This window comes from Lates calcarifer, linkage group LG5 (genome assembly GCF_001640805.2).
Source record: "Lates calcarifer isolate ASB-BC8 linkage group LG5, TLL_Latcal_v3, whole genome shotgun sequence".
NCBI lineage: Eukaryota > Metazoa > Chordata > Actinopteri > Centropomidae > Lates > Lates calcarifer.
Window position 1 is genome coordinate 11,606,185 of NC_066837.1, and position 25,909 is coordinate 11,632,093.

General features: G+C 42.3%; 1 protein-coding gene across 3 annotated transcripts in view; it reads left to right on the plus strand.

Annotated features, from left to right (window-relative positions):
• The first annotated feature begins 8,289 nt into the window (after positions 1 to 8,289).
• The window catches only part of bnc2 (basonuclin 2), a 160,268-nt gene continuing 142,648 nt past the window's right edge, over positions 8,290 to 25,909 (plus strand). The window contains exon 1 of one of the 3 annotated variants that reach the window (XM_051070577.1): positions 8,290 to 9,395. In XM_051070577.1, coding sequence (XP_050926534.1) covers positions 9,393 to 9,395 — 3 coding nt within the window. In that variant the 5' untranslated portion in view covers positions 8,290 to 9,392. The remainder of the gene's footprint in view (positions 9,396 to 25,909) is intronic. The other 2 variants (XM_018684172.2, XM_051070576.1) reach the window with 2 other exon arrangements.

Sequence of the window (25,909 nt, forward strand, 5' to 3'; positions counted from 1 at the left end):
ACCAGGCAGCTATCAACACTGTAGCCGCAGCTTTAACGTTACAGCACAGGACACAGCTACTGGAGCTAACTATGCTAACGTTAGCCGCTTAACAAACATTTATATTTCCTGTTTCTTGTCTGCTGTTGACAGTTTTCCGCCTGCGGTCCCGAACAACATCACGACTCGTCTCCACCACAGCATACTTATCTCTCCTCTATATCTTATTTACTGAATATTTTCTTTCTTTCCATAAAACCGAGACAAACTTTACCAGCGAACCTCACTGTTGTCAATAACGACAGAGATGCTTTCCTCCTTTCAAACAAGCCCGCTGTTTTCCGTTTCACGTCATTTCACGACAGTTACCCTTCATTTACGGTATCATGATCAGAATCCGTGTGTTAGTTTTCAACGGTGGGTTTGGGGACCAGAGGCGGTCCTGTCTGGGTGTTTGGAGTTTAATCTGTTTACTACACAATAACACACTACAGTGTTATTTAATAAGCGGTTCAAAACAGTGATCTTTTAATCTTCCAGCTACAGTAACTGTGTATGTTTTAAAGACTGACAGATTGGTATTCAAAATATTGACAGACTGTGTCACAACAGGAACCACAGACTAACACATTTGTGTGCATATGCACGATACATGGCTCACTGCGATCAGACACTGCTCCAGTGATTCATTTCCTACACATCCATCCTTGCTATTTCATATGGAGCCAGAAGATTTAACAGAAATCCATGAAGCCGTACCTTGTGGCCATACTGGTTGGCAATTCCTCTGAACTGCCCTGGTTGTGACTTCTTGAATCAGCTTGTGTCTCCCACTGGGCTCTCATCAGAAGAACATTTTAGCTGACTATAAGCTAAGATCAAGACAAACTCTGAGCAACGACTACCAAGTCCAGACCACCATGGCTCAGATCCATTGCTTTTAAATTATAAATGACTATATATGAAAGAATTCCTAATCATTCAATGCTTTGGATGTGGATGGAGAGTTCATTTGCTTTTTCTACCCACCAAATCACTTCTGGCTTTGTTTATTGTGTACATCACAGTTACATCTCTTCTGACTGTCAGTGACTGATTCATTATGTATATTTATCTTTATATAGATCTATGTGCAAGCTTGCTAATATAATTAGATGCTAAACTTCATTTTGTTGTACTGGTTCTTACTGTGTGCAATCATTGTAAAGTTGAATCTATTTTTTTCTTCCTTTAGGCCTATTACAGATACATTACAGAACACACATAACATAACTGTGTATTTTTTTGTTTCTATATTTGTATTATTTTTTCATTTAATCTTATTACAACTGTTGCAATTATCTCAAAGGGTAATAAAATGTCAAAAACATTTGATAATAATATCTGAATCCCTTACTAAATTTAAAGACTAATTTAATGACTTACATTTAAGACTTTTAAGACTTTAAATTAGTCTTAAAATCTTTACATAGGCTGGGTAACAAACACAAACACTAGAAGGGAGTGGAAAAGTCTAATTACTGTAATAATTTCTGTATCATTGTACATATAAATATACCATAGTGTAACTAAAAAACCAGAAGTGGAATAATAACATGTTACACAAAGCATCAGAGAAATATCACAGTGTTAAAATGACAGTAGCATTCATAGAAAATGACATGTCAGTGGTCAGGAGAGATGATGTGAAACTACTGTGATATCACACACATACACACACACATACACACAGACTACAGAGTGAAAACACTGCTGCAGATGTATGATGTATGATTTTTACTACACAGAATGAGTGTTCCCCTGTGTCTGCAAGCGCTGTTTTACAAGGCTATAAATCCCTGTTGTTATATCAAAGCTCAACAGCCACATGAATGACGGTAAAGAGACATGACATTGAGATATGATATTGATCTTTATGTGGTAGTTTATGTTTAAAATGTTGTTTTTCTTTTAACAGGTGAACTTATACCCTTACCCTTGTTGATATTTGCCTTGTTTTATACGTTTGTAATGATCCGTGGTGAGGTCAAAGACATTATGCACAATAAATTCTGAATCCTGACTCCATAGTGGGAACTGGATGCAAGCGAGGAAAAATGAACAGACGCATGTTTGACATCTGTTTTGCTGTTGAGACAAGACAACTCCATATTGTGTAGCTAATGTACTTAAGTGTCCAGCCAGATTTGGAGCGCAGGGTGAGAGAGGAAAATGAAGAAATATGAGGACTGGCACTCCTTTTCAGTCAGACAAATGTTGGTTCATCTGCTCACTGTCTCTCTCTCTCCCTCTCTCTCTCTCTCTCTCTCACACACACATACACACACAAACAGAAAAGATGCAATTGACTTAGCATGATTAGGCTGTTCCCTGACCCACGAACACTGCCTCTCATTAAGATCCTCATTTGCGGAACAATTTTAGAGGCAGTAGACTGGTACATAATGCACAACATCTGCCTGCCCCCTGTTTCTTGTTCAGACACACAGACTGACACATGGTATCTAAGAATAAGGCTCTCTCTCTCTCTCTCTCCTCTCTCTGTCTCTCTCTCTCTCCCCCTTCTCTCTCTCTCTCTCTCTTATCATGCATCTGCAACTGGTCCCTTCAGTTGCACCTTTTGTCTTGAGGCCAAAAGATTTTGAATATATTTGTCACAACAGAAAACCAGTCAGTGGTACAAAGTCTCTTATGAAGCTGTTAACAATAAAAAGATCATATGGAAAAATATATTAAAATGAACACAGCTCTGTCTGAAGAAGCTGGTAACTGAAAAGGATCCTCTTCTAACCATCCCCTCTTTCATCATCAATGCGTATAATTTGGCCTCAGTCACCTCCAGTTGCTCACACGTTCACCACAGACATGTTCCACCATGTTGTGACAGTGTCTGCCGCTGCTCTTTCCCAGGTCTTGAAGCAACCTGTATCTCACGCTTTTAAGTGTTTGTTGTGTGTGCCTTTAATGACAGATTAATCCAGATCTAAGAGCATTTCAGGCACATAAAAAGACAGATCTCAACCGAATACTCTTTCATATCACAGTGACATGCTTCCGGCAGTTACAATAAAAACAAAAAAAAAAAGACTCACTTCAACCGCTGTCATGATTTGATTTCTCCTCTTTCATTGGGAAGCTTTTATAAACGGGTTAAATGCTGTGATGTTGACGACTGTAATGCAGATTAATAATTGTCTTATTGTTTCTCACAGTTAAATTGATATGGATAGTACGATGCTGTTTATCTTTCTTTATTTATTTGCCCATTAAAATGAACAGGTTGCAGCATTACTGACGTTTCACTGTTTAACACACTGTCAGGAAATGTTTTAATGTGCTAATATTAAGTAGCTCATAAGAATACTGTATGTGGAGACTATATCCAACACAGGCCTATTTTAATAAACATCATGTCTGATAATACTTTGAATTATAGTAACCTGCAGTGAAAACAGGCTCTGTAATAGAAACAAAGCATGAATGAAGAATGGATCTTTAATTCAACAGTCAATCATCAGCTTGTCTCCTGGCACTCATGGGAGTAGTGGTTCTGTGACTGAAAAGAGACTCACCCTGCGAGATTCATATTATATTCCGAGTTTAACTGGGATCTCTGAAATTCATATCTGTTAAAATGAATCAGAGGACATTTTAATCTTTAGTCTTGATCATGATCTGTGGACTGTTTGGAGAGACATGGTCAAATGATTAAGCTTTTTTTGGTCATAATGAAGATCATTTATAACACTGGTTCACATGTGGAGTAGTGCATACACCCACATTAACAGATCTTCTCATTTAGCTGTACTTCTGAGATCATGTGCCCTCTCCACCCAGGTGAAATAAACTCTCACTGTAACTCCTTACAGACTATGACTGACTTAGATATATAGCAGCAAATGTAAACATTACAGTAGCAAATGTAAACCGACTCCTGTGTGAAGTTGTCTTTGTGGGCCTCTCCTGTCTAATTGCCTAACTGTTAAACTGTGAAGTGCCACCCCTTGAAACAAGACAGCTCTTGCATCGACAATCCCAATAAGCATGCATGTCTCCACTCCTGTTCTGCCTCAGCGGAGTCACAGGGGAAGTTCAAGTGACACCAGAATTGTGATCATGCAAATGCACCTGCATGAAAAATTCAAGAACCAAATGACAAGCCCTGGTGTGCCGCCGCTGACAGAGGAAGGAAGAGAGGCACATCCCGGGGAAAAACATGACACTCCATGGAGAATTGTGAAAGCACAGTCTCCGCCTGCCGCCTCAGGTAAGTGGGGATATTGTCTGCATTAATGTGGCCTAGCTTTGATGCTGAGGGAGGAAAGAACCCGAGAACTGCGGGAGATGACAATAGATACTAAAGCGTCACGAGTCCCCAGCTTTAAAGGAACATTGATTGTACAAATGCCAGCTGGGATGTCAAACCTGCACAGTGTTTAGTAGAACATCACTCCCCCTGCATGGAAATGAGACAGGCTCCAGCATGTGAGAGTTACACTCAGTCTTTGAACACAGTCACTTTGTAGTGCGGCTGGCTGATGGCTCTATTTGTTCGGTGTCTAACGTTTTCTTGTTGAATGAGATTAGATAATAACAAGCTGTTATCACACTGGGCGCCTTTTGAAATTGAAATTGGCCCTCACAAAGCTTTGAAATTGCTCCCTAAATTCATGTTCAAATGCTGAACATTTTAAGGCTTGTTTGTACACATTTCTATTCAAGCAATGCCCTGAGGAGGGATATTATATCTCTCAGTGGAGTCCATGGGAGAATTATCAGCCACTTTTGACCTCAAGCATGAGCCATCCTCATGCTGGATCCTGTGAGACCTTGGACTGCCTTACAAAACCCCAGGACAGAGAAACCATTGATTACCACTTGTCTTCCCTGTCTTCAGCCTTCAGACATACAATATCTCTGCACCTAAATCAGACAGCTCAAAACCTTCCCTCACCACAAACCTTACACTCTGTCTCTGCCATCATGTGCGTTCCTGTATGCATGTGATGTCGCTGACCTCCCATAAGTCCCCCCCCACCTCCACCATCACCACCGCCTCCACCACATGCTGTTCGTGCACAAGCCCCCTTGTTCATGTCCTAACCCCAGCTCTGATGAGATGGCGTGGACCTCTGTTTGACTCTCATCTGATGACCTTCTGGTCCTCTCCTCACCAGACAAGAGCTCTCATAAAGGAGGAATTGATCCATACAAGACACACCTCCTGGAGACAGCAGCGTATATGTCTTATGTGTGTGTTTCTGTGTGTGTTTGCGTGTATCCACGGTACCATGAACCTCAGGGCCACACTCACTACTGTGCCATCCCCACCCCGGTTAGCCCCCTCAGGATGTGTGGGAACAAGGAGTCAGACTATTTCCCTCGGGCGCTCACTGCAGAGCTTGTCCTTTGCTTGGTGAAAGGGTAAATTAAGGTGGTGAGGTTGTATTTAAGTTCATATTTCCCTTGAGTATGAGAGAGGAGACCAAGGACATGGGACATTGATCGCTTTGAGTAAATGTTGTCCAGTCGGAAAACAGCTTTTAGATGAGAAAAGTATTTGTCTTTTTCCAACACCTGTGCTTCCCTGTCTATGAGTTAGGTGAGATCATAGTAAAACATTTAGGCACAGACCTGTCTCTGTGTTCTGGTACAGTTTTACTGTTTTACTTCATGATCATTCCTGTTTTACTGTTCAAGTTTTTTTGTTGGAGTTTTTGTGTATCCAAACCAGACGTGGATGAATAGAAGGTGTTGTGTTCAAAACCCTCTAAGGCACGTTGGGTGATTCTGAGCCATAAAAATAAATGTGACTTGACATGATGATAGCAACGTTACCATAAATGTACCACTTATCTGGCATCAGAAACTGGTAGCTGCTGGTAGTAGTAATAAAGAAACACCCCTGGAGCCATTAACTACCTCCTGATTGGTGAGGAGAACTCGCAGTATGAGCCAGTCCTTTGAAAAGTCTTCTGGGTTCTTGGGCATGGCCAGAGTGACCTTTCTGGACCTTTCTATGCTTCGGTAGTGACTGGAACTTAATGAACAGGAGCTCCTCTGTGGATCTGATGGATCCACGAGAGCAGTACAGCAGCTGATGGCCGTCCCAGGAGGTGGAACACTCCGGTAGCAGGTTCAATAGCTCATTATCAGTGGTCCCGCTGGGTAATTAGGGAACAGTGGGATCCCATCACAGGGACAAATAAACACATTCTCTCTTTTTTCCCATCAAGCTGCCTTTACTGGATGTACAGTAGACTGTCTGTGTCTACTCAAATACCAGGCAGGTGCACGGTTTTATCTGATGGTAGAGTTTGAGAGGCTGACACCAAAATCTTTTTGAACACTATTTTTTTAATATAATAAACACAATATAAACAAGCAAAATGTGTAGGATGTTTTACAACTGGAAAAAATGATGTTTCTAAACTTTCACATAGTCATGATTTTCTTGTGTCATAAATCCAAAACAGCACCTTTCACTCAGGTCACTGCAGACAGTGTTAGTGGGTTCTACCCTGAAACCCTGTCTCCCAGAAATCCTGTTTACATACTAATCTGTTTTTTTCTAAATACATCTTGAGGGAAACTTAAACTCACTTGGACCTATGATATCAGAGACCGGGGTTTGGATCCTGACTCCTGGGTGTGGTCAGTGTGAGGCAACAAAGCATTTCTACGTGATCCTGTGGGATTCTGAATAGATGACACTCCACTTTCAAGGACATTGCACATGCCATATCTACACATTTTAAACTTTTTGCGTGTCATTTAACTCTATTTTAATGAGGGTTGGGGGTTAGTCAGTCCAGAGATGACATAGTGTGACAAGCAAAACATGTGTAGTGATAATGCACCACGTAACTCTCTCGAGATAACTTCTGTTGTGATTGCGCTATATAATAAATCTGACTTGACTTGACTTGACGTAACTTAAGGAAATTGCCAAGACCTGGATCTTTCCCTGACTCTAATCAGATTCTGTGAGTACCTAAACATTGCCATCAAGAACATGAATCATACATCAGCTGTTTTGAGCAGATATTGTTGTAAACATTTTTTGAACATTAAAAATCTCTCCTCATATTTTTGACAAAAGGACACATTTTCCACAAAATTAATGACTATAAACCTAATTTCTACGAGGCAGAGTTGGGCCCTGACACATACCCAGTAACTGAGCTTAGATCCATACATCAGAGCATCAGCTGATCATTTCTAAGTTCACTTTTTTTTTAAACAACTATAAACTAAAGAAGGGACTGACCCTGCTCATGCAGTGCAGTCCACCCATCGACCCAGAAGCACACCAGTTTTACTGATAATGATCAAAGAAAATAAGATGGTAAAAATAACAGCATGGCTCTCCATACACCCACAGTCACAACTACACTTATCACACATCTTGTGTTTGTCATAACAGAGACTTTTCATCTGACAGTTTAGCTACATGTTAACAGCAAAGTAAAAAAGGTCATGTTGTGTTTTAATGTGCAGAACATGTCATGATACTCATCCACACTGAATAGAAAACACTTCCTTGAGTCAAATTAAAGCAGCATCAAAGCACTCACACACAACAGATTCAAACATTGTTTTTTTTTACTACACAGTTCTTTAAAGGCTTTTTGTTTTGTTGCTCACATAAGTATGTAATATCTCATTTAATTAGCAATCTAAGCCCTCTGACAAACAGGCATATGGTCCTCGCTCTCCCACGGCCTTGGCCAAGGAATGAATATGCATATCCTGGGACCTCAGTAGCTTGTTACTCTGGAATGAATTCTACACAAGCCTAATCCCTGATCTATTATTTACCCCTTGACCAAACATGCAAGTGGGGCTTCCAGACGCTTGACTTGATAGAAATGACTGCCCTGGGATTCAGCTGCCTCTCTCACCCCGGTGGAGGAGCCAGGCTGAGGCAGGCAGTCACTGTGGAGGAGCGCTGTATGTCTCTCTTTCTGCTCCACTCAAACACACACAGAAACACACACACACACACCCCTCACTCCTTCAACTCTTCACTCTTGAGATGCCTCAGTCAAATGTTGTGCAAATCCTCATAAAAACAAGTGCACAATGAAACTTTAATGAGCGCGCCCACTTCTGAGGATCTGAGGGACACAACTTAGGAAATCAGTGTCACATCCCTGCAGTACACACACACACACACACACACACACACCACAAACTATCTCCAAGTGCCTGAAACACGTGTGCGAGTGTGCGAGCACGCCCGCGCAGTGCCGTGCGCGCGATGCACTCGCGAGGGCAGAGTAAGTTAGAAATGAAAGTTTTTCTCGGTTTAAGATGAAGTGCAGTGTGTAGCATGAAAAAAAAGTTCACACAGCTTTTCTCAGATGGAAAGAAATTCCAAAACATTTGTGTTTATTTTCTATAATTTATTTCCCCTTTGGCCACATTCGATCCACGGTACTACAGAGAATATTGTTTAAAGTAAATACAGATTATTTTACCTACAACAATACATCTAAGTTAAACACAAACACAGGCTGAATATCATTGAATCATTTTTCAACTGTTTCTAGCAGCTGTACTGCGCGACTCTGCCGATTTCTTGTCTCGGGGCTAAGGCTTTTCTGGCACATTTTTTGTCGCACGCAGATGAGACTCCTCATCCTGACATAACACCGTAAATCAACTCATCGGGCATAGAAAGTCTCTGGACCCACAGTCACACACACACACACATAAACACACACATGCGGCGTGTACAACACTGGTCTGAATTCAGCCAGCATTAACACAGCAGCCACCTTCTCTGAGCCCGGACCGTCCGCAGCTCTCCTCTCGGCGCACTGCGCTGACTCTGCAGAAGGAAATCATCGGGGGAGTGTAGGAAGGCGGTTTTTTTTTTTTTTTTTCGTTTTTCCTCAAGGTAGGACAAGCAGTTAGAACCCAGCTCCTGGTTGTCAGCGATCCCCAGCTGTCTCCCTGGCTTCAGTTTTCGGTTTGACGGGGGGAAAGAAGAAGAGGAGGAAGAAGAAGAAGAAGAAGTAGAAGAGCGGACACAGAGTCGTGGTCGTGCGTTCCTCTGCCGCGAGACCGACGCGTTTCCAAACGTCTTGACGCGCGGTTTCTTCCCCCCTCCACGGGTGAAGCAGCTCACCCCCAGCCAGCCCCCCGCCCCCCCCCCCCGGGCACACGAGTGATTCTCGGGGATAAAAAATAAAACTGAGTGACTGTTTTTCCCTCGTTACGACCTAAAAGTGTGACAAAAGGCGATGAGAAGTTTGTGAAAAGACACGGAGCAGCGAATCACCTCAGACGCGGACAGCAGTGAAGAGGAGAAAGTTCCCCACTTGAGGGCGAAAGCCGACTTTTAGAGGACGCCAAGTTTGAAAAGTGCCAGGAGCTCCGGGGTCTGTGAGATACAACATGCAGCAATGGTAAATATGTTTTCTTTTCTTTTCTTTCTTTTTTTTTTAATTCCTCAGACTGAAACAGATCGGGAGAATAAATAATGAACCGGTAACTTTTCTCCAACTCAAGTCTGTCATCTGAACTCAGAGCAGAGAGAAAAAAAAACTTCACCAGGTCTTTATGAGTCACTTATTTCCCTGTTTGTTGTTGATTCTAATCACTCAGCCGCTGACATGTCTCCCTGCATTCAACAGAAAAAAATCATTTCTCCTGCTTGTTTAGATTTTTTTTCTGCCTCTCTTCCATCTCTGTCTGACTGAATCAACAGTAGCGTTTCTGAGCCTGTTGAGGCCGAATAGTCAGAAATGAGACGAAGAATCAGAACTAACTTAAAAATATCACTTCACTTAATTTCCTTTTATAGTTTTCATCACGCTTTGAAAATGTTACTCAGTTCTCTTTTCCCCACAGAGCAGTTATAAACTTCACCGTGAGGTCTCAGAGGTAAATCATTAACTAACAGCTGCAACGTAAAGACTTTTCAAATTGTTATTTGTCTTAATGACATTTCTGTCTCAATCCAGCTCAGACTACCTGTAGATTTGAGGCCTTCATATTCACACACTCATACAAACCAGTGAGTGTTATAATTCTGTGTAATTTAGTTCAGTGTCGTCACACAGCCGACACACATAAACGTGGCTGATAAAATGTATGGAGTGTGTTTACTGAAATAAATGTGAGCAGAGTTGAGTTTATAGCCAGCAGCAACATTTCAGGCCTCTGACTGAAAATCCTGCTTCACCTTTCTGCAGGACAGGACTCTGTCCTGTTGCATGAGATTTAGTTTCTGCAACCTTTGACTGATTTCTTCAAATATTCACCGTCATGTTTCAGATCATAAAAAGTCTGTTTGTCATAGAACAGGGTTTATGTAAAAACAGACAGTGACAGTCGATGCAAACATAGCTTAGATGATTTTAATAGTTGTTTTTTTATAATGCTGTTTGTTGGAGCTGAGCTACACTATAATCTGACGGTGCCAGTTCTTTTTAAAAAATATATACCCTTGCCTTATAGTTGCCCACAGAGTTTTGCCCTCAGAGTGGGTTTTTGCCTGTTTATGCGTCCCTGTGTTACGGTTCAGCTCTGAGAGGAAACTCAGGGAGCTCATGGCCGGACCTGTGACAGCGAAACACAAGCAGACGTACACAGAGGCATTTCATGTCAGTGTAAGACATTTCAGCGCCGACATATCTGAATGCTTCAGGAGACAGAGAGAAGGGGGGAGAGGGTACAGAAACAGAGAGAGAGAGAGGGAAAGAGAGAGGGAGAGAGAGAGAGATTGAGATGAATGGCCTGGAGTTAAAAGCGCCACAAAAAGTACCTTCACACTTTCATCAGTGAGATGTGTGAGTGTGTGTGTGTGAGATTAATGTCTAGCACAGTATTTTGGCTTGGCCTGAGTATGTGTGTGTGTGTGTGTGTGTGTGTCAGGGATGTTTCATGAGCTCGAGCTGGTGCTGCTACTATAGTGAAGAATGCCAATTTACATTCCAGGAGTGTCATTTCATTACTTTTATCTCCATGCTGCTCTCTCTCTCTCTCTGCCAGGCCAGTCAGCGATCTGGCTTTCCTTCACCACACAAGTCACACACGTTAAAATGCTGCTTTTTTATCTGTGTGTTTCTGTCTCTCTCTCTCTCTCTCTCTCTCTCTCTCTCTCCTCCTGTGTCAGATAATTATACACTTATTACATTCTCAGAGTAACTGACAGGGAATAAGTGCTGCTGTGTTGCTGGAGGAAAATATATTAACTGCAGGGAAAAACAAGAAGTGATACTGGACAACAGTAATAAAATAATGGGGAGAACGTGGAGGTAGATGTCCTCGTTATGCGGCGAGCAGATGCCCCGGTTCAGCCTGTAGCCCTGCTACGTGAGGTTAAAGAAAAAGTTAAAGTTGTCAGCGAGGGCTGCTGCGAGGTCGTGATTCCTCTGGGTCCGTAGGAATCAGAGAGGGGAGAGTGTGTGAGAGTGTGTGTGCAGGGGGTGGGAGCCACTGGTTAGCCGGTTCAATAATCTGCTGGACAGGTAGGCCTGTGACGCCCCCCTTAGAGAGGCTGCTAATGAAGAGAAAGGCTGCTTAGTGGTGCTCTGCTCTGACCCCTCCAACCCTCCCTGTCCCCCCTGCTGGTTTCCTCTGATTACTGCTCACATCCAGAACTCCTTCCTCCTCTTCACCCTCCTCTCCATCCTCTCTGCTTTTCTTACTTTCTCAGTCGCTTCCTCTTTATGTGAACAGAATGGGTGCTAAGTGCAGAAAGGATCCATTGATAATACATTTGGTGCATTTATATATTTTCTGCTCTTGTGAATTCATGGTTGTGCAGTTGCTTATTTAAAAATAAATACTTTATGTGATTAATTAAGGGAAATAATCACTTATTGACCTTCATGTTCCTCCTCGTTTTCTGTGCAGTTTCAGTTCTGATGAGATTGCACTCTGAGGGAAAGAGCTTAACCCCAGCAGTGCACGGGTGAAAGGAAATGTGTGTAAGTGTGAAGCAGAGAGAAAAAACAAACAAACAGAATTTATTTTAGATGAAGGGAAATATGTACGTTTGCTCACAGTGACTGTGCTCACAGGTAAAATATATTCAACACCGCTGAGAGAGCAGTTTCATATCTTGAATGATGATACACAGCATTTCTGTTTTTATTAATCCAGTGGAGGGTCACAGCTGTACTGATAATCTCCATCTGTCCTCAGCCCCAGTGATCTCTCGAGTGACTGATAGTGTGTCTTGGCAGTGACAGAAAAGGTAATATTTTGAGAGGGTGGGGGGGTCGTACACCTAATGGTCACTTGAGATTAAAAAATCTTTGAAAAGACGCTGTAACCTGAGCTGTGGGATTCAGCGACTAAACAGAGACACTGTGAAATGTTAAAACAAATTGGATCGCAGAACACCTAATTTAATAAAGAGCACAGTGTGAGACATACTTGATTTAAAACAATATACATATGAGAGGCATAATTACATTTTTTTGCACCTCGGAGTACCAAGTGAGAAAGTGAATCTTCACTCACTTTCACTCCTGAAAAATCTCAAATTTCCTCTGAATACATTTTGAAAAGTGGCCTGTGTTCATGTGATTCTTAACTCTTAAAGAGGAGAAATAAATAGCAAAGGGTAATGAATAGGGTTAACAGCTGTTATGACATGAGCATTAGAGATATGTTTTGTCTTGTACTATCACACAGATTGATATCTCTGAGAGTTTTAATCTGTTAAATGATAATAATATGTCGGTGGCGAGAAGATAGATCACACATGGAAATAGCAAGTTAATCAGATTAAAATCAGGCTCGGCGCTACAAGCTGTGTTTAACCTGTAAACTGATACTCGCACTTACACGTGTTACATTTTTTTTTGTCTTTTTTTTTTCTGCAGGCTTCATTTCACATGTTAATCCAAACACTATCATATTCCTGAAGGAAGGAATCAGGGAAACTTTGGTCTCAGAACATGAACACACCCAGTGTGTGCAGAAGCCACACACTCCCTCACTCTTTATTTGTTTAAAGTGAGAAATGATAGAACACATTCTGCTCAACTCAGCCTGTAGAAATACACCCCGCTGCATTTCTCTGTCTTCTCAGACACGGCCGTGATTCTTCACATTTTCAGCTGTAATTTGGGGTGGCCTTAATTGATTCTGTCCAGAACTAATTACGAGCAACTGTGTAAAATAAACACTTCAGTGTCACTGGGTGGCAACGGTCCGATCGGTAGGGAAATTACATTTCACTTGTAATCCATACGTTCTTCAACGGGGAAAGAATATAATTCATGTCGACGCTATAGAAATACCAGAGACGCTGGACCAGTGTAACGAACAGGAGTATAGTTGTAACCAAATGGCTCAGTTGGGAGGTATAGGGTTATGTGGTATAATTTATATTTTATAGCTCCCTCCTGCACTGACTGCACTCCAGAATAAAGTTGTTCGATTTTGTTCCATGAACAGTGAGTGAGAAAATCTGGGATTTCACTTGTGATGGAAACTCCAGACACCACTTTGTTCCTTGCTTTCTTCTTGTATTTTTTATTTTCCTGTTGAGTCTCATTTCTTGCTTTCAGATAAAAAAGACACCAAACTGCTTCTATGCATGGTGTCTATGTGACTGTTTGTACGACTCTGTGTGTGTGTGTTTGTGAGTGTCTGAGTGTTTTTTTTTTTTTTTTTTTGGGGCGTGTGCATTAGTGGCCCATGCCCCAGTGACTCAAAAGGCACGGAAAGATCTCCTCAGGCCATACAGAGTGATTTGATTAAAGGAGAATAATTTGCCCTAAAGGTGTCTTTTCTCTTCCTTCCAAAAAAGCTGGTGGAAGAAATTTGATATGACAAGATAAGTGGTGGCTCATGAAAAATTCCTGAGGACTGAGATGTAGCATGTTGACTTTGGAATTATTGCCCTGAGTGTCTCCCTCTTTGCTGGTAACTGTGCTGACAATGTTATTTTTACCTGAATTGCGTTTGAAATAATTCCTCTGGTCCACAATCCTGAACTCTCTCATTTTAAATCTGTTTATGTGCCATCCCAAGAACAGGACAAAGGCAAACTCTGCACCTCAGTCCAGGCATTTTCTTCCTCAGGCTTCAGCTCACCACAGCGCTCTCTAATGGTACAATATCACCTGCTGTTTCACAAATGCCTGTTTATTAAGAAAAATGTGCATGGTGGCATTGAATTTACATGTACTGACTCGACCGATCACGACAAGCCCGATGATCTTCCCTTGTCAATGGTTGCATGTAGCAACGCATAAGCAACACAACAAATGAGATGACTATCTGCAGTTAAAGTTTCCTGATGCAACACTTCCTGCCCTGCTCTCCCTGCCTGGTACATCACAGATAAAATCTGCTTCCACGTCTTATTCCACTGCTCCTGCTATGGTTTGCAACTCTGAGCAAGTCCAGTGTTTTGTTGACCCATCCATCCTCCCTGACCTCCTCCATCATAATTACCCAGAACGGAGGGTTTTGCCACTTAATCATAAACTGTTTTGGGGCATTTACTGAGAACTCAGATTCTGTCTTACATGACCGCCAAATAACACGTCATAAGAAATCTGAACTGTGGGTCGTTATAGACTGTTTGCACCAACAACCTCTGAGGTCATGTTTTATGGGAGGACAGTCTCCTTTGTTCAGCTTTCCACTTCAGCCTGACTCCACTGTGTTGGATGCTTCCAGACTGGCAGTGCTGAGTGTCCATGGAACCAGTGTGGCTAGCAGCCCTCATGATTTTTAGGCTCACAGAGGATTTTTGAGAACAGGGCGTGTGAAAGTTGGCTCAGATGTTCCCCAGATTCTTGAAGCCGTGCTCTATTTAGACTATGCACTGTGTGGCTCAGTGCTCCCTTTGCTGGACGGCCGAGGATACATGTGCAGCCGTGGAGTTTACACCTCTCTGTTTTGTTCACTTCTCTCAAGCCTTTTCTGGATCATTCACCAACACTGTGCTGTGTTTTTGGACTGTGGCACAGACTGTTCCTTCCTTTAGCACTGAGAGGGGAAGACTGAGTGTGGGATCTTCTTGGGTCCAGGTTCTTGAATCCGTACATGTTTTGTACTCCTTCACCTTTTCAAACCTCAGGCTCTGTGATCATGATCCATAACATGGTGACCACTTACCTCAGAAAAGATGTAACTGGTGGGAGTTTCGTTGTAAGGCTTACCTTTCACTTCTACTGCAGTTGGCGCTGAAGGTGTTGCCCCTTCCCAGCCATGTAGTCCATTACAGAGCAGCTCCTGTGTGAAAGAGAGAAACAAAGGCTGCTTCATTCATTGTGCTCAGGTGAAATCATCAGACACTGATGTTATGAATGCTGCCATATTTATACAGTCAATGCCAGGAAGTGTTGGTGAGTCTGTCCTGAATGGCAAAACCATCACATGAAAATCTCATTATGCTGCTTCAGGAATTTTATTTATTGTTGCAGCGACAAAACAGTTGCTGCAACAATAAAGATGCTTCAATGTACTTCAATATCCAAGAGTTAAGTGTTGACAGAATACTGTCGGGATTCAGTGAGTGAGCACAGTGACACTACTTTGATTTCATACATGTGCCTATGAAAAGTCTACTTTGAATATGATAAACATAATGTGACATTGTGTAGTTAGTTAATTTCCTGCATCCCACTTTACTTCCACAAAGACAAACCTTTTCTCAGTGTGTGGATTTGTGAAATGACTCGAGGGAGGTTTGAGCCACTCTGAAAAATGTTCACGGAGGACCTGTGCTGCCACGATTTTGGACACTGATGGTATGTACTGTAAAAATTTAATCCGATTTATGTACTGTACGTCATGTAAAAATTAAACCCAATCCAAATTAAATCAATTGAATATTAAATTAAATCCAATCATTTTTAATTTATACATTTACAGTTTTATTCAAATTTGTGATCTTTTGTTTGCTCTTTTTTCAGGCCATACAAGAAGACAGCAGTTTAATAAAGAAGAGAATCTCCATCAGTACAGACACAATGAAGTGCTCAGGTACTGTGTTAGTGTCTCTTTGACACTTGTGCTGCACTGGGAAGGAGCTGTAACACTGTTTTTATGTTGTTATGTCTTATTTCTGTTTCCATGTAAGACCTGGCTGTACAGTCAATAAATGACATTTCCATTTCACTCTTAAGCACAATGTTCTTTGTTTTACCTTCCAACTTAATCTGGGTAGCTTTATGTTTAATAATAGTTCCCCTGTACATGGTTTTGCATGTAGCATCATATTAAGTTTCCCCTCTTCCAATCTCTTCTGGCCCACACAGCCTTAAGATACTGAGCATTTAATGCACACGCTTTTCTGACTGACAGCTACAGCCGTCACTCAGACTGTTGCCTCCTTTTCATTTTTTATTAATGTTTTATTAATGAAAAGGTCAATGAACGTGTTAAACAGGTACAGTTTAGAAGGTCTGACCATTAAAATCTTATTAATCTTAAACTCTTCCAGAGCAAATAACTAGACAGTAACATAGCACTCCCAGCTGTGAGTATATGGCAGAATATGTATATTTTGATCAGCATACAGTTATATGGAAATGCTGGTTACGGCCAGTTTTATTCACTTGTAGCTGCATAGCTCACATCTGACTCCTGATGGATTTTCAGGTTGGGGATTTGGAGTTTGAACGTAGGTAGCTGTAGTCTGTGTGTTCATGTGGGTGTGTAGTAACCAAAGTCAAGAGGGAGCAGTCGTCACCTTGGTTTTTCAAGACTTTACTTTCACCAGGCTGACAGTGATTCTTGACTTTAATACACTGATAATGTTTCAGACACACTTGTAACCTTGTGGGCTGAATGTATGAGCTGGCCTCTATTAACCAGTCTTAATACAGAGTTCGGACTCTTTATCCTTGGATGAATCACATTTTTGATTTTGAATATTGCTTTTTAAGAAGCCAGTGAAGGATGTCAGTGCATTGTGTGTGTGTGTGTGTGTGTGTTCAATTCTCTTGTGAACATTTTCATGTATTTAGTGGAATATGTGTATATCTCAGAGAGTAGCACCAGTTGTTTCAGAAAACTCCCCAAAATGGCGTTTGTTTACGTGCAGGTGACGAGGCCCTCTAGTGGCTGCGGTAATTCTAACTCTTGTCCATCCAAAGCACTAAGCTGAGTGATGTTATTATAGAGCTGCACAGGGAGGAGGTCATGGTGGATGGATAGGTCAACAAAATGTGGTACAGTAGGCTGCTGTTCAGTTCCTGTTTCCTACCGACAGTCAGCTTTGGTTTCTGCTAACTGTAACCATGATCGTTCCATAACCTTAACTAAGTGGTTATTAGTGTAACCATGGCAAAGACGGTTCCCTAACCTTCACGAAGTAGGAATTTAAACCAAACCAGGATGTTTTTCTTACTTTAATTAGGTTCTCATTTTCACCCAAACAATGCCCTTTCATCAAACCTAACCAAGCCTGAATCAGATTATCGTAAAACAGATTTACTTCACAGACAGTGATTTATATGTTTTTATAAGAAAACACCTCTGTGTGGTTTTGAATGGCAGATACAAACAGTGTTATCATGCTCTCACCGAGAGTCAGGGAGTTCAGCCTTTTAAGAGTTTGAAATGATAGAGGATATGAAGTGAACTGTGGACACTACACACCTGCTACAGTCATATTGTCTGCTGTTCTACTCGACCTCATGTTTTGGGAGGAACATAATGGATTAACTCTATAGAACTGATTTGATGCCGTCTAATCGAAACTTCATCTTAAGTCTGAAGCCAAATATTAACCCTGACCATGACATTTACATACTTAACATCTACACCACAATCTCCAGGGGAAATGCAGTTTTAATTGATTACGCCGCTTCTACTGAACTGTGCTGTGCCATGCAATACATCACCACAAACCTGGATGACATGTTAGAAGTCCTACCCGGTGATTGTTGGTGACAGAGGTGCTATTTACGGTGATAATCATAGTAATTAAACAGTCTAAGGATGATGGGATTTTGTATGTTTGTTTGTGTCTTAGTTCACTTTTCCTGTTTGAGGGAAACCTAACGCTCTTAAACTGTGGGTGAACACCACATCTGTATGTGTGCGTGTGTGTGTGTGTGTGTGTGTTTTTGGAGCTGTGGTGACGGGGGTGGGTGGGGTGTGTAGGGGGGTCTGCTGACAGGTAGTGTGTCAGAACGGGGACAGTGGCGCTTTTGAGACAGACACAGGAGACGAGTCTCAGTGAGAGAGAGAGAGAGAGAGAGAGAAAGAGAGAGGGCCTCTTTCATGTGACTCCACATTCCACCAAGGCACAGGCAGGGAGAGGCACAAGACGAGACATGCGTCCCCCCTCGTTACTCCCTCTGCCCCCCCCGCCCTGCCCTCTCCTCTTCATCCTGCCTCCACCCCTCCCCTCTGCCAGTGACCTTAACATTTATCAAAGAACCCCATGCTGGAATTCCTCTTCAGCATCTGTGTCGTGGTGAGTCACACTCACTCACACACACACACACACACACACACACACACACACACACACACACAGTGTCACACCAATCTGTTTTGAATATTGTGGCGCTGTGGAGGGGCTGTCCTCCTTGTTCCTGAGCTGAGGAGTCCAACCACCACACACACACACACACACACACACACACACAGACATGGACACATGCTCACACACACACTCTCTCCTCCTTCTTGTTTCTTTATTGTACCTCCTGTCACTTTGTCCTATTCATTTAACCTTTCATTAGAGCCAGCAGACAGCCCTGTGTGTGTCTGCACAGCTTCAGGAACAATGCCAAAAAAGCCCCACTGTCACAGTTATTAGATTCCTCTGGCCCCCTTTTACCCTGGCAACTCAATATTAAGAGAGAGTGAGGGTGAGAGAGGGGAGGCAGGACGAGGGAGAGGAGCGGAGCAGGGAGGAAAAAGGGGGAGCATGGTCGACACTGCTGCCCAGCTCCTATGGTGAAGGATCCTCTTGACTTGTCAAGGACATGTGCCACATGTTGACAGTAGACAGGTCTGAGACAGAGCAGTGGAGGGAATGTTAGAGCAAGAGAGGGAGAAAGAGAGAGAGGGAGAAGGAGAGGACGGGCGTGGTGTGACTGTCTTGTGCTATGGCGAGCAGCACCCTGGAGGAGTGAGACTGAAAACACAAACAGTTTGTGGAGGAATTCTGTTTTTAATGGGCAGCCAGGAGGGGCGGTCTGGTCCCCAAGGAAGGACAGACCAGCTCCCTATCCTTCTCCCTCCCCTCTTTCTTCACTCTCTTTTTCTCTTGTCCTCTGCTCCTCTCTCCTCCCTGCACACCAAACCAGAATCCCAGCTTTATGACCCTTGAGCTCTGAGTTGGCTATCAGAAACAATTTGCTCTTTTGCATTTTGAATGAAGATGAAGGAATTCATTCAACGTGTTCAGAGAGCCGACAGTAACACAGATGAAGACAAAATATTTTCTGAGAAACCAGAAAATCACTCATTCTACAACAAATATTCATTAGTTTACTCTATAGTGTCACCATTAATCACCAGATCACCGTCAGGTGTAATGTCACCTAACTGTGAGTTACACTTCTATCAAGTTTGAATCTTGTGTCCCTTTTGTGGTCAGCTTCAGACAACCTTTTGGATAAGGCCAGGGAAAGCATGTTGTTTCCTGAGCTGCAAGTCACTGCAGACTTTTTCTGTCATAAACCAAGACCATGTTTGTTCTCTAAACTTAACCGAGTACTGCCAGCGCTTCAACATAATCATAAAAAAGCAGGTTCAGGTCAGATGTGGAAATATCGCCCATCTCAAGGTTTAAAATCCACAAATTCTCTTTGCACCGTTTCGATTATTTTCACTGACTGTTGAACCCTAACTAAACTTAATGTTTACTGAGGCACCATCTCAGATTCATAATCTGAACACTGTTAGATCATGAAGGCTGTGCTGCCTCTGCTGTGACACTGAGGAAAAGCCCGGTGCAGTCCAGTAAAGCTGGGTAAAGCTGTGTCCAGGTCAGTCCAGCCCAGTCAGCAGACAGCGGACAGTGATGCTCCTCCACTAATACATTAGCTGAAATGGATCAGGGCCTGGAGTGGAAAGGCATTGGTCACTCTGGTGGGGGGCCAATGAATCGCTCACCTGTCACTGGAGATTGAGCCAGCGCGCGCGCACACACACACACACACACACACACACACACACACACACACACACATTCTCCCTGCCCTGAAGACAGAGGGGCAGAAACAGAGCAACAGTCTAAACCTGGACCATTGGGCTGCAGTCTTGATGAAGTCCATCCCTCACTTCTGTCATCCCCTCTGCACCTATCCCTCCCCCCTCTCTCCCCCTCTTGAGGCCACCGCTCACTCCGTGTGACTGACTCTTTATTATCCTCATCCCGTCACTTAGTCAGAGCAGTGACCAGCCGTCTCTCTTTCTCTCTCTCCTCCCCTGTCCTCTCTGTCATCTCCATCTCCACCCTGTCTCTCTGCCTCGGGGCTGTCGATCCACCTATCTGCCCCACATCTCTCTAATTCTCTGATTGGACTCTGTCTTCCCCCTCTCAGGGCTGTAATTGATGGTGGTGTTATTGTGCCCACTTCCCTGGCCCTAAAGCTGTTCCTCCAGGTCAGCACTACTCCACCATTTAAGACATGCTGGAAATGGGCTCGACAGCAAAGAGCTGTTTTTTTTTTCTGTGTTCCTGTATGTGTGTGAATTTGTGGGGGTGCTAAGCCCAGTCTTACCCATTTGCTTTGTCTGTTTAAGCAGTCAAAGTGCGCTTCATCGGTTTTCAAACTGTTCTTTAAAATTCAAAACAATCTTGACATCCACACTTGAACTTTGTCATTTTGAATAAGGGACAATATTTCCTCAGAACTCCATGTTCCTTCTCAAGTGTAGTGTTTGCCCTTGGCTGCCATAGATATGCACACACAGCAGCTTTGATTGTACTCTTTGTTTGGTGGTCCTTTCTTGTAGCTGAATTTTAATATAGTTGCAAAGCAATTACAAAGTGCAGTGTGAAGTAGTTGTCAAAGCATCCTGGAGTAAAAAAAATAATCTACCTGTGAGGAAGTTGTAATTCTAATTCTTTAATAGTTTTGTTACTTGTTACCTGTACAAAAATCAAGGTCCTTGTGCTTAAAATTAATTTATATTCAAAATATATAATTTTTTTCACTTTTCATTTGATCTCAATTGAAGCTTGATGTTGTAGTTCCTGAAAGATTTGCAAGGTTAAGTAGGACTTCAGCCTGAATTATTCGCTACCTGCAGATATAGCCACATTCACCCACTCCAGTCTTTTTTTCCATAGCTTGGTTTTGTGATTCTGTATGGACGTATATCTGACCCTGGACCAGATTTCAGCAACAGTATTTAGTGAAACAACAGATGTAAAGTTTGTTTTACCCACTAAGCTCTTTCTCTCTCTTTTCTGTCTCTCTTTGTCCCTGTCTCTGTCTTTCTCTCTTCCTCTCTCTCCCTCTCTCTCTCACTCGCCCCGAGTCCCTCCCCAGCATGGACCTTGTATTTATTACCCTCTAAGTAATCACTTTGCTTTCTCTTTTGATAGACTGTTATTGCTCTAACTAGCTGAGGTCCCTATAGGTATTTGGAGGCTTTCCAGTTTTATTAGACAAAGGCCTCATTATTCAAGGCCAGCATTAAGACTACCATTAGATCCATTTGCCCCCTAGTCACATGTATCCAGTTGCAGCCAATTCATATTATAACCCCTGCACACTTAGTATTTACAACACAAACATACTCATTCCCTCTTGTCAGAGTTAAATATAGACGATATTCAGGGAGCAACTTGGCCACTCTGTGAGAGGAAGCTGTTAAGTTTACAAGAATCATTTCTACACACATTTCACAGATAATATGGTCAACATCACTGTCTAGTAACTTGGTTGCATACTGTATCTTTCCAGTTTTCAAAAGAGGAAAAAAATAGTTTTGAACACGGAAGAATAGGTGTTACCGATAGCAGCTGTTTGTGAATGTGTTACTGACTGGTGCACGTCAGACCTCCATGTTATAACGTTGATACGAGATTCAACAGGCTCACTTAGTGTCAGTTATATGCTGCTAGCAGTTCAAACTGTCTGTCCCTTGACAATATTCAGCCTTCATGAGGAACCAATGTGACTGTCCAATCTACACTGGAAACCTGATTTGTTCTATGCATGTGTGATGGCTCAGGTTAGGGGCCTGGTGTTGGGAGGTAGCTGCAGTTCACACATGCATAGAACAAACTGGGTTTTTGGATCGGGCAATGACGCCTCTTGTGCGGATTAACTGTGTATTCCACAGCAGAAAGGTAGTGTGTGGGAGTTTCGTTTGCTAATGTTAGCACCGATTCCCTCCAGATGATGCTTTTGTGCCATGTTACGTCAACACCTGCCGTCAGTCCTGTCCTCTGAGCTACAACAGGCAGTAAAGTACAGCGTCACAGGAAAACTTACGGCATGCTGAAATAACAAATGAAACTTTGCAACAACTAACATCAGCCCTCAGCTGGTAAACTGCAGTGATATTACAGACAACTGTTAGCGGCCACACATATCTAAAACTAACATAGACTAATACAACAGTCCTGCAGTAAATAATAGTTTCATGAAGGTTGCAATGTTCAGTTTTTGTGGAGATGCTAAAGCACCACAAAGTACATCCTCCTAAATGATCATCAACATAAACATCAAATCTGTCCCATAGTCTGAAGGTCATCAGTAAGAATCAGATAATTACCAGTTTCAGTACAGAGCACTGAACACATCTTGTGTTTGTTCTTTCACGGTCCACACAAGTTTACTATGGTTACTTCCTCTTCAGGCGGTCAACACGCCATCCGCCCCAGGGATCCGAGACATAAACAAAGAAGCAGACGCTCAACTTGTGGCGGAGAGGCAAAGAGATTTGAGGTGCTCTGGTTTTGATTTCTTCCATTTCTTCGTTGCAGCTTTTTAATTTCTTTGTAGCCACCTGTGTGTCCAATATGGTGCTCATCCTTCCTAATCGATGGCCCCTTATTGGGTTTCTGCGTTTGGTCAAATATCTCATCGCTCTCTGGCCCCTCAGGCAACTGGATCCAAACTAATAAGAAATCTCCTCAGTCTCTCGGGTTGGGTGTACAGATGAAAAAAATGATTAGTGCTGAGATGGTATGTATCTGTGACCGAAAACCAGATTTTCAAGAAGTTCACCAAGTTAAAACTAAAGCCACAAACAAAGAAGTTGACATGTTTACTGATCCTGAGGAGGATGTTAGTGTCTACAACAAGTTGCTTTTATTTGAGAACGTTTCTTTCTGCCTAAACTTTCAGGGTTTATCCACAAAAACTGAGCTTTTCAAAAATGTTCTTAAAAAAATCTAAACCTCCTGTTGTTGCATGGTGGTAAAAAGGCTCTCTAGCTTCTCTAAAACAAAGACATAAGCATACAAAGCCAACATTTTCTCATCACTGACAATACTTAAATAATAAGGAGTTGTATCAGGAGCTGTCATAGTTTATAGTTTATCATATGTAACATAATCTTATTCCTAGTCTAAGGACAGGAGTGCAGGAACTGATAAAACATGTAAATAAGAATCAGTGTAACAAGCTGAGACCAAAGCAGGGAAAGTGGATTGTTTCTCTGTTCTGAAAATTGGATTTAGCCTTCTTCCTTTTATTGTTGTGTGTTTCACACAGAACCTCCTGAAACAAGTCCTGAAAATGTGAAGTTGTCCTCACATGTAAATGGTGTTTTCTGCTTTAGTGTGAACATGAGTCTGAGGCAGCTGTGTTTACTCATCGTGGTCATGTCTTGAGATTGGTTGCAGCTTTTGTTGCACAGGTGGTACTTGAGAATGCAGCTTAGTGTAGTGGGTTTGGAATTTGAGATTTGTTACTGCACACTTTGTACATGGACTCAATAATCCTGCTGAAGACGTTGGTACAACATTTGCTGTAATGAAATAAGCAAACACACATGCACATACCCACGCATGTTAAGTTTTTACAATATAAAAAATGATGTTTGGCTAAAATGTACTTATTCTAAAACTTTTTTTTTTGTTGCCATGATAGACATACAGTATAGTAGCACAGACACAGACAATACACACACACAAAGACACACACAGACGGGCGGCTCTCAGACACACAAAAGAAATAAAAAGCCTCTTTAAAAGTGGCTGAACATACATGGAGGGTCAGAGTAAGAGAGGGAGAGAGTAATGCCTTAATGTACTACAGTAAGAAAACATTTATAGTATCTCAATCTATCTATATCCACACAATCTATATCTCTATTGTATGTATACAGATAAATAGAGTGTGTGTAAGAGAGACAGAGAGGAAGGGGGGAGAGAGAGAGAGAGAGAGAGGAAGAGAGAGAGTGCCACTTTGGAGTAAAGCTGTCATTACTCCGGCTGGCGCACTCCCTCATAAATACTGATAATGAGATGCTTTCAGCAGCCTAATCATTTGCCAATGTAGCAGTAGGTAATGTGAGAGGAACACTCTCTTTCCTCTACTTCTGTCTGGAGATGACACTCCAGATTCTATTTAGTTATTACCACAGCTACTCTTACAGAGTGGGGCGACAGAAAAGAAGAGTTTTTTTGTGCTGTTCTGTGGGTTATTGCAGGAAGAGAGAAAGAAGTTGTACAGATTCTTTCATCTGTATCGATTTTGTCCCATAAACAAACTACTTGAAGCAAAGCACAAGAGGAAAATCTGCAGGGAATCTGTCTGTAGATATTAAAAGGCAAAATGTAAAATGTAAATTTTCCTGTTTTTTTTAGCAATATTATTTTTTTTGTGGCATTGGTCATTTGATCATGCTCCTTTATTTTTTCAGAGAGGCGTTTATTAAGGAAGCCCCTGACACATTTGAGGCCTGTTTCATTAAATTAAACATTTTCTCTCATGTTAATTTTGCCATGTCCCTTCTCTGCTACCACCGCCTGTAATGACTTAAACCATCTGATCTTGACAAGGGAAACTACAGTTTACATCCAGTCTTCTACCGTCAACATTGTTCCTTTTAACCAGGACAACTGAAATCTTTCAAAAACTTTAATTGCGGAGCTGATGGATCATAAAAACCTGACAACAGGATCAAGAAATACTAATGTAGCTGTTAATGTCACATGTGGATCAGTAGAGTCACATGGATTGTTTTGAAAGGCAATGACAAACGACCTGTTTTCTTTTTTTCCTGTGTTCTAAGCAACCTGTCATTTAGCTCAGAACACATCTGTAAATGTCTCCCCTCTTAGAGATTCCTCAGCTTCTGCATGCTGAAGTTAAAAGGCCAGCGGGGCACGTTGGGCACATTTCTCACAGAGGAATGGTTTTGTGACACACCTTGAATATCCTGAAACATCACAGGTCATGCTGCGTAAGTTGTTTGTGTATGTTGTTCTTTCGTCATTTGTACCAACAGGTTCACTGTGTGATGTCCTAAAACAGTTTGGGAGTTTCCCTCTGCAGGACGGCCACATTAAGGCCTCGGATGCCCCCCTCCCTCTGCTCTTGCCCTGCCAGCCCAGAATGCAACTGAGATCTCTGGAGACATTCCCAGGATAAAATAAATAGAAAATGCCTTTGAAAAGCAGCCATTGACACTCCACTATATATATCTTTCCTATGGGCCATCAGTCTAATGGGTGTTCCCTGAGAAGCTGTATGAGAGCAGTGTACAGCATGTCTTCTGCTGCCTATCTTCCACTAGCCATTAACCAGCATCCTTGATCATTTTAATAGTCCCTGTATACGGTCTCTGTCCGACTCCACAGTGATTGGACAAACACTGGAGTCCCTGGTGATCTGAGACGAATACATTGAGGAGCTATTGTGGTTTTCTAGGGCCTCGCTGTGTATTGTTTACTGGGTCTGCTTGATTGCCCTCTGTCCAAATCAGAGGGTACAGGCAGGCAGGGCAGGGGTCTACAGGGACGCACTGTGTTGTGGACTCTGTCCCAACGTGCTGAGAATATTCACTCAGC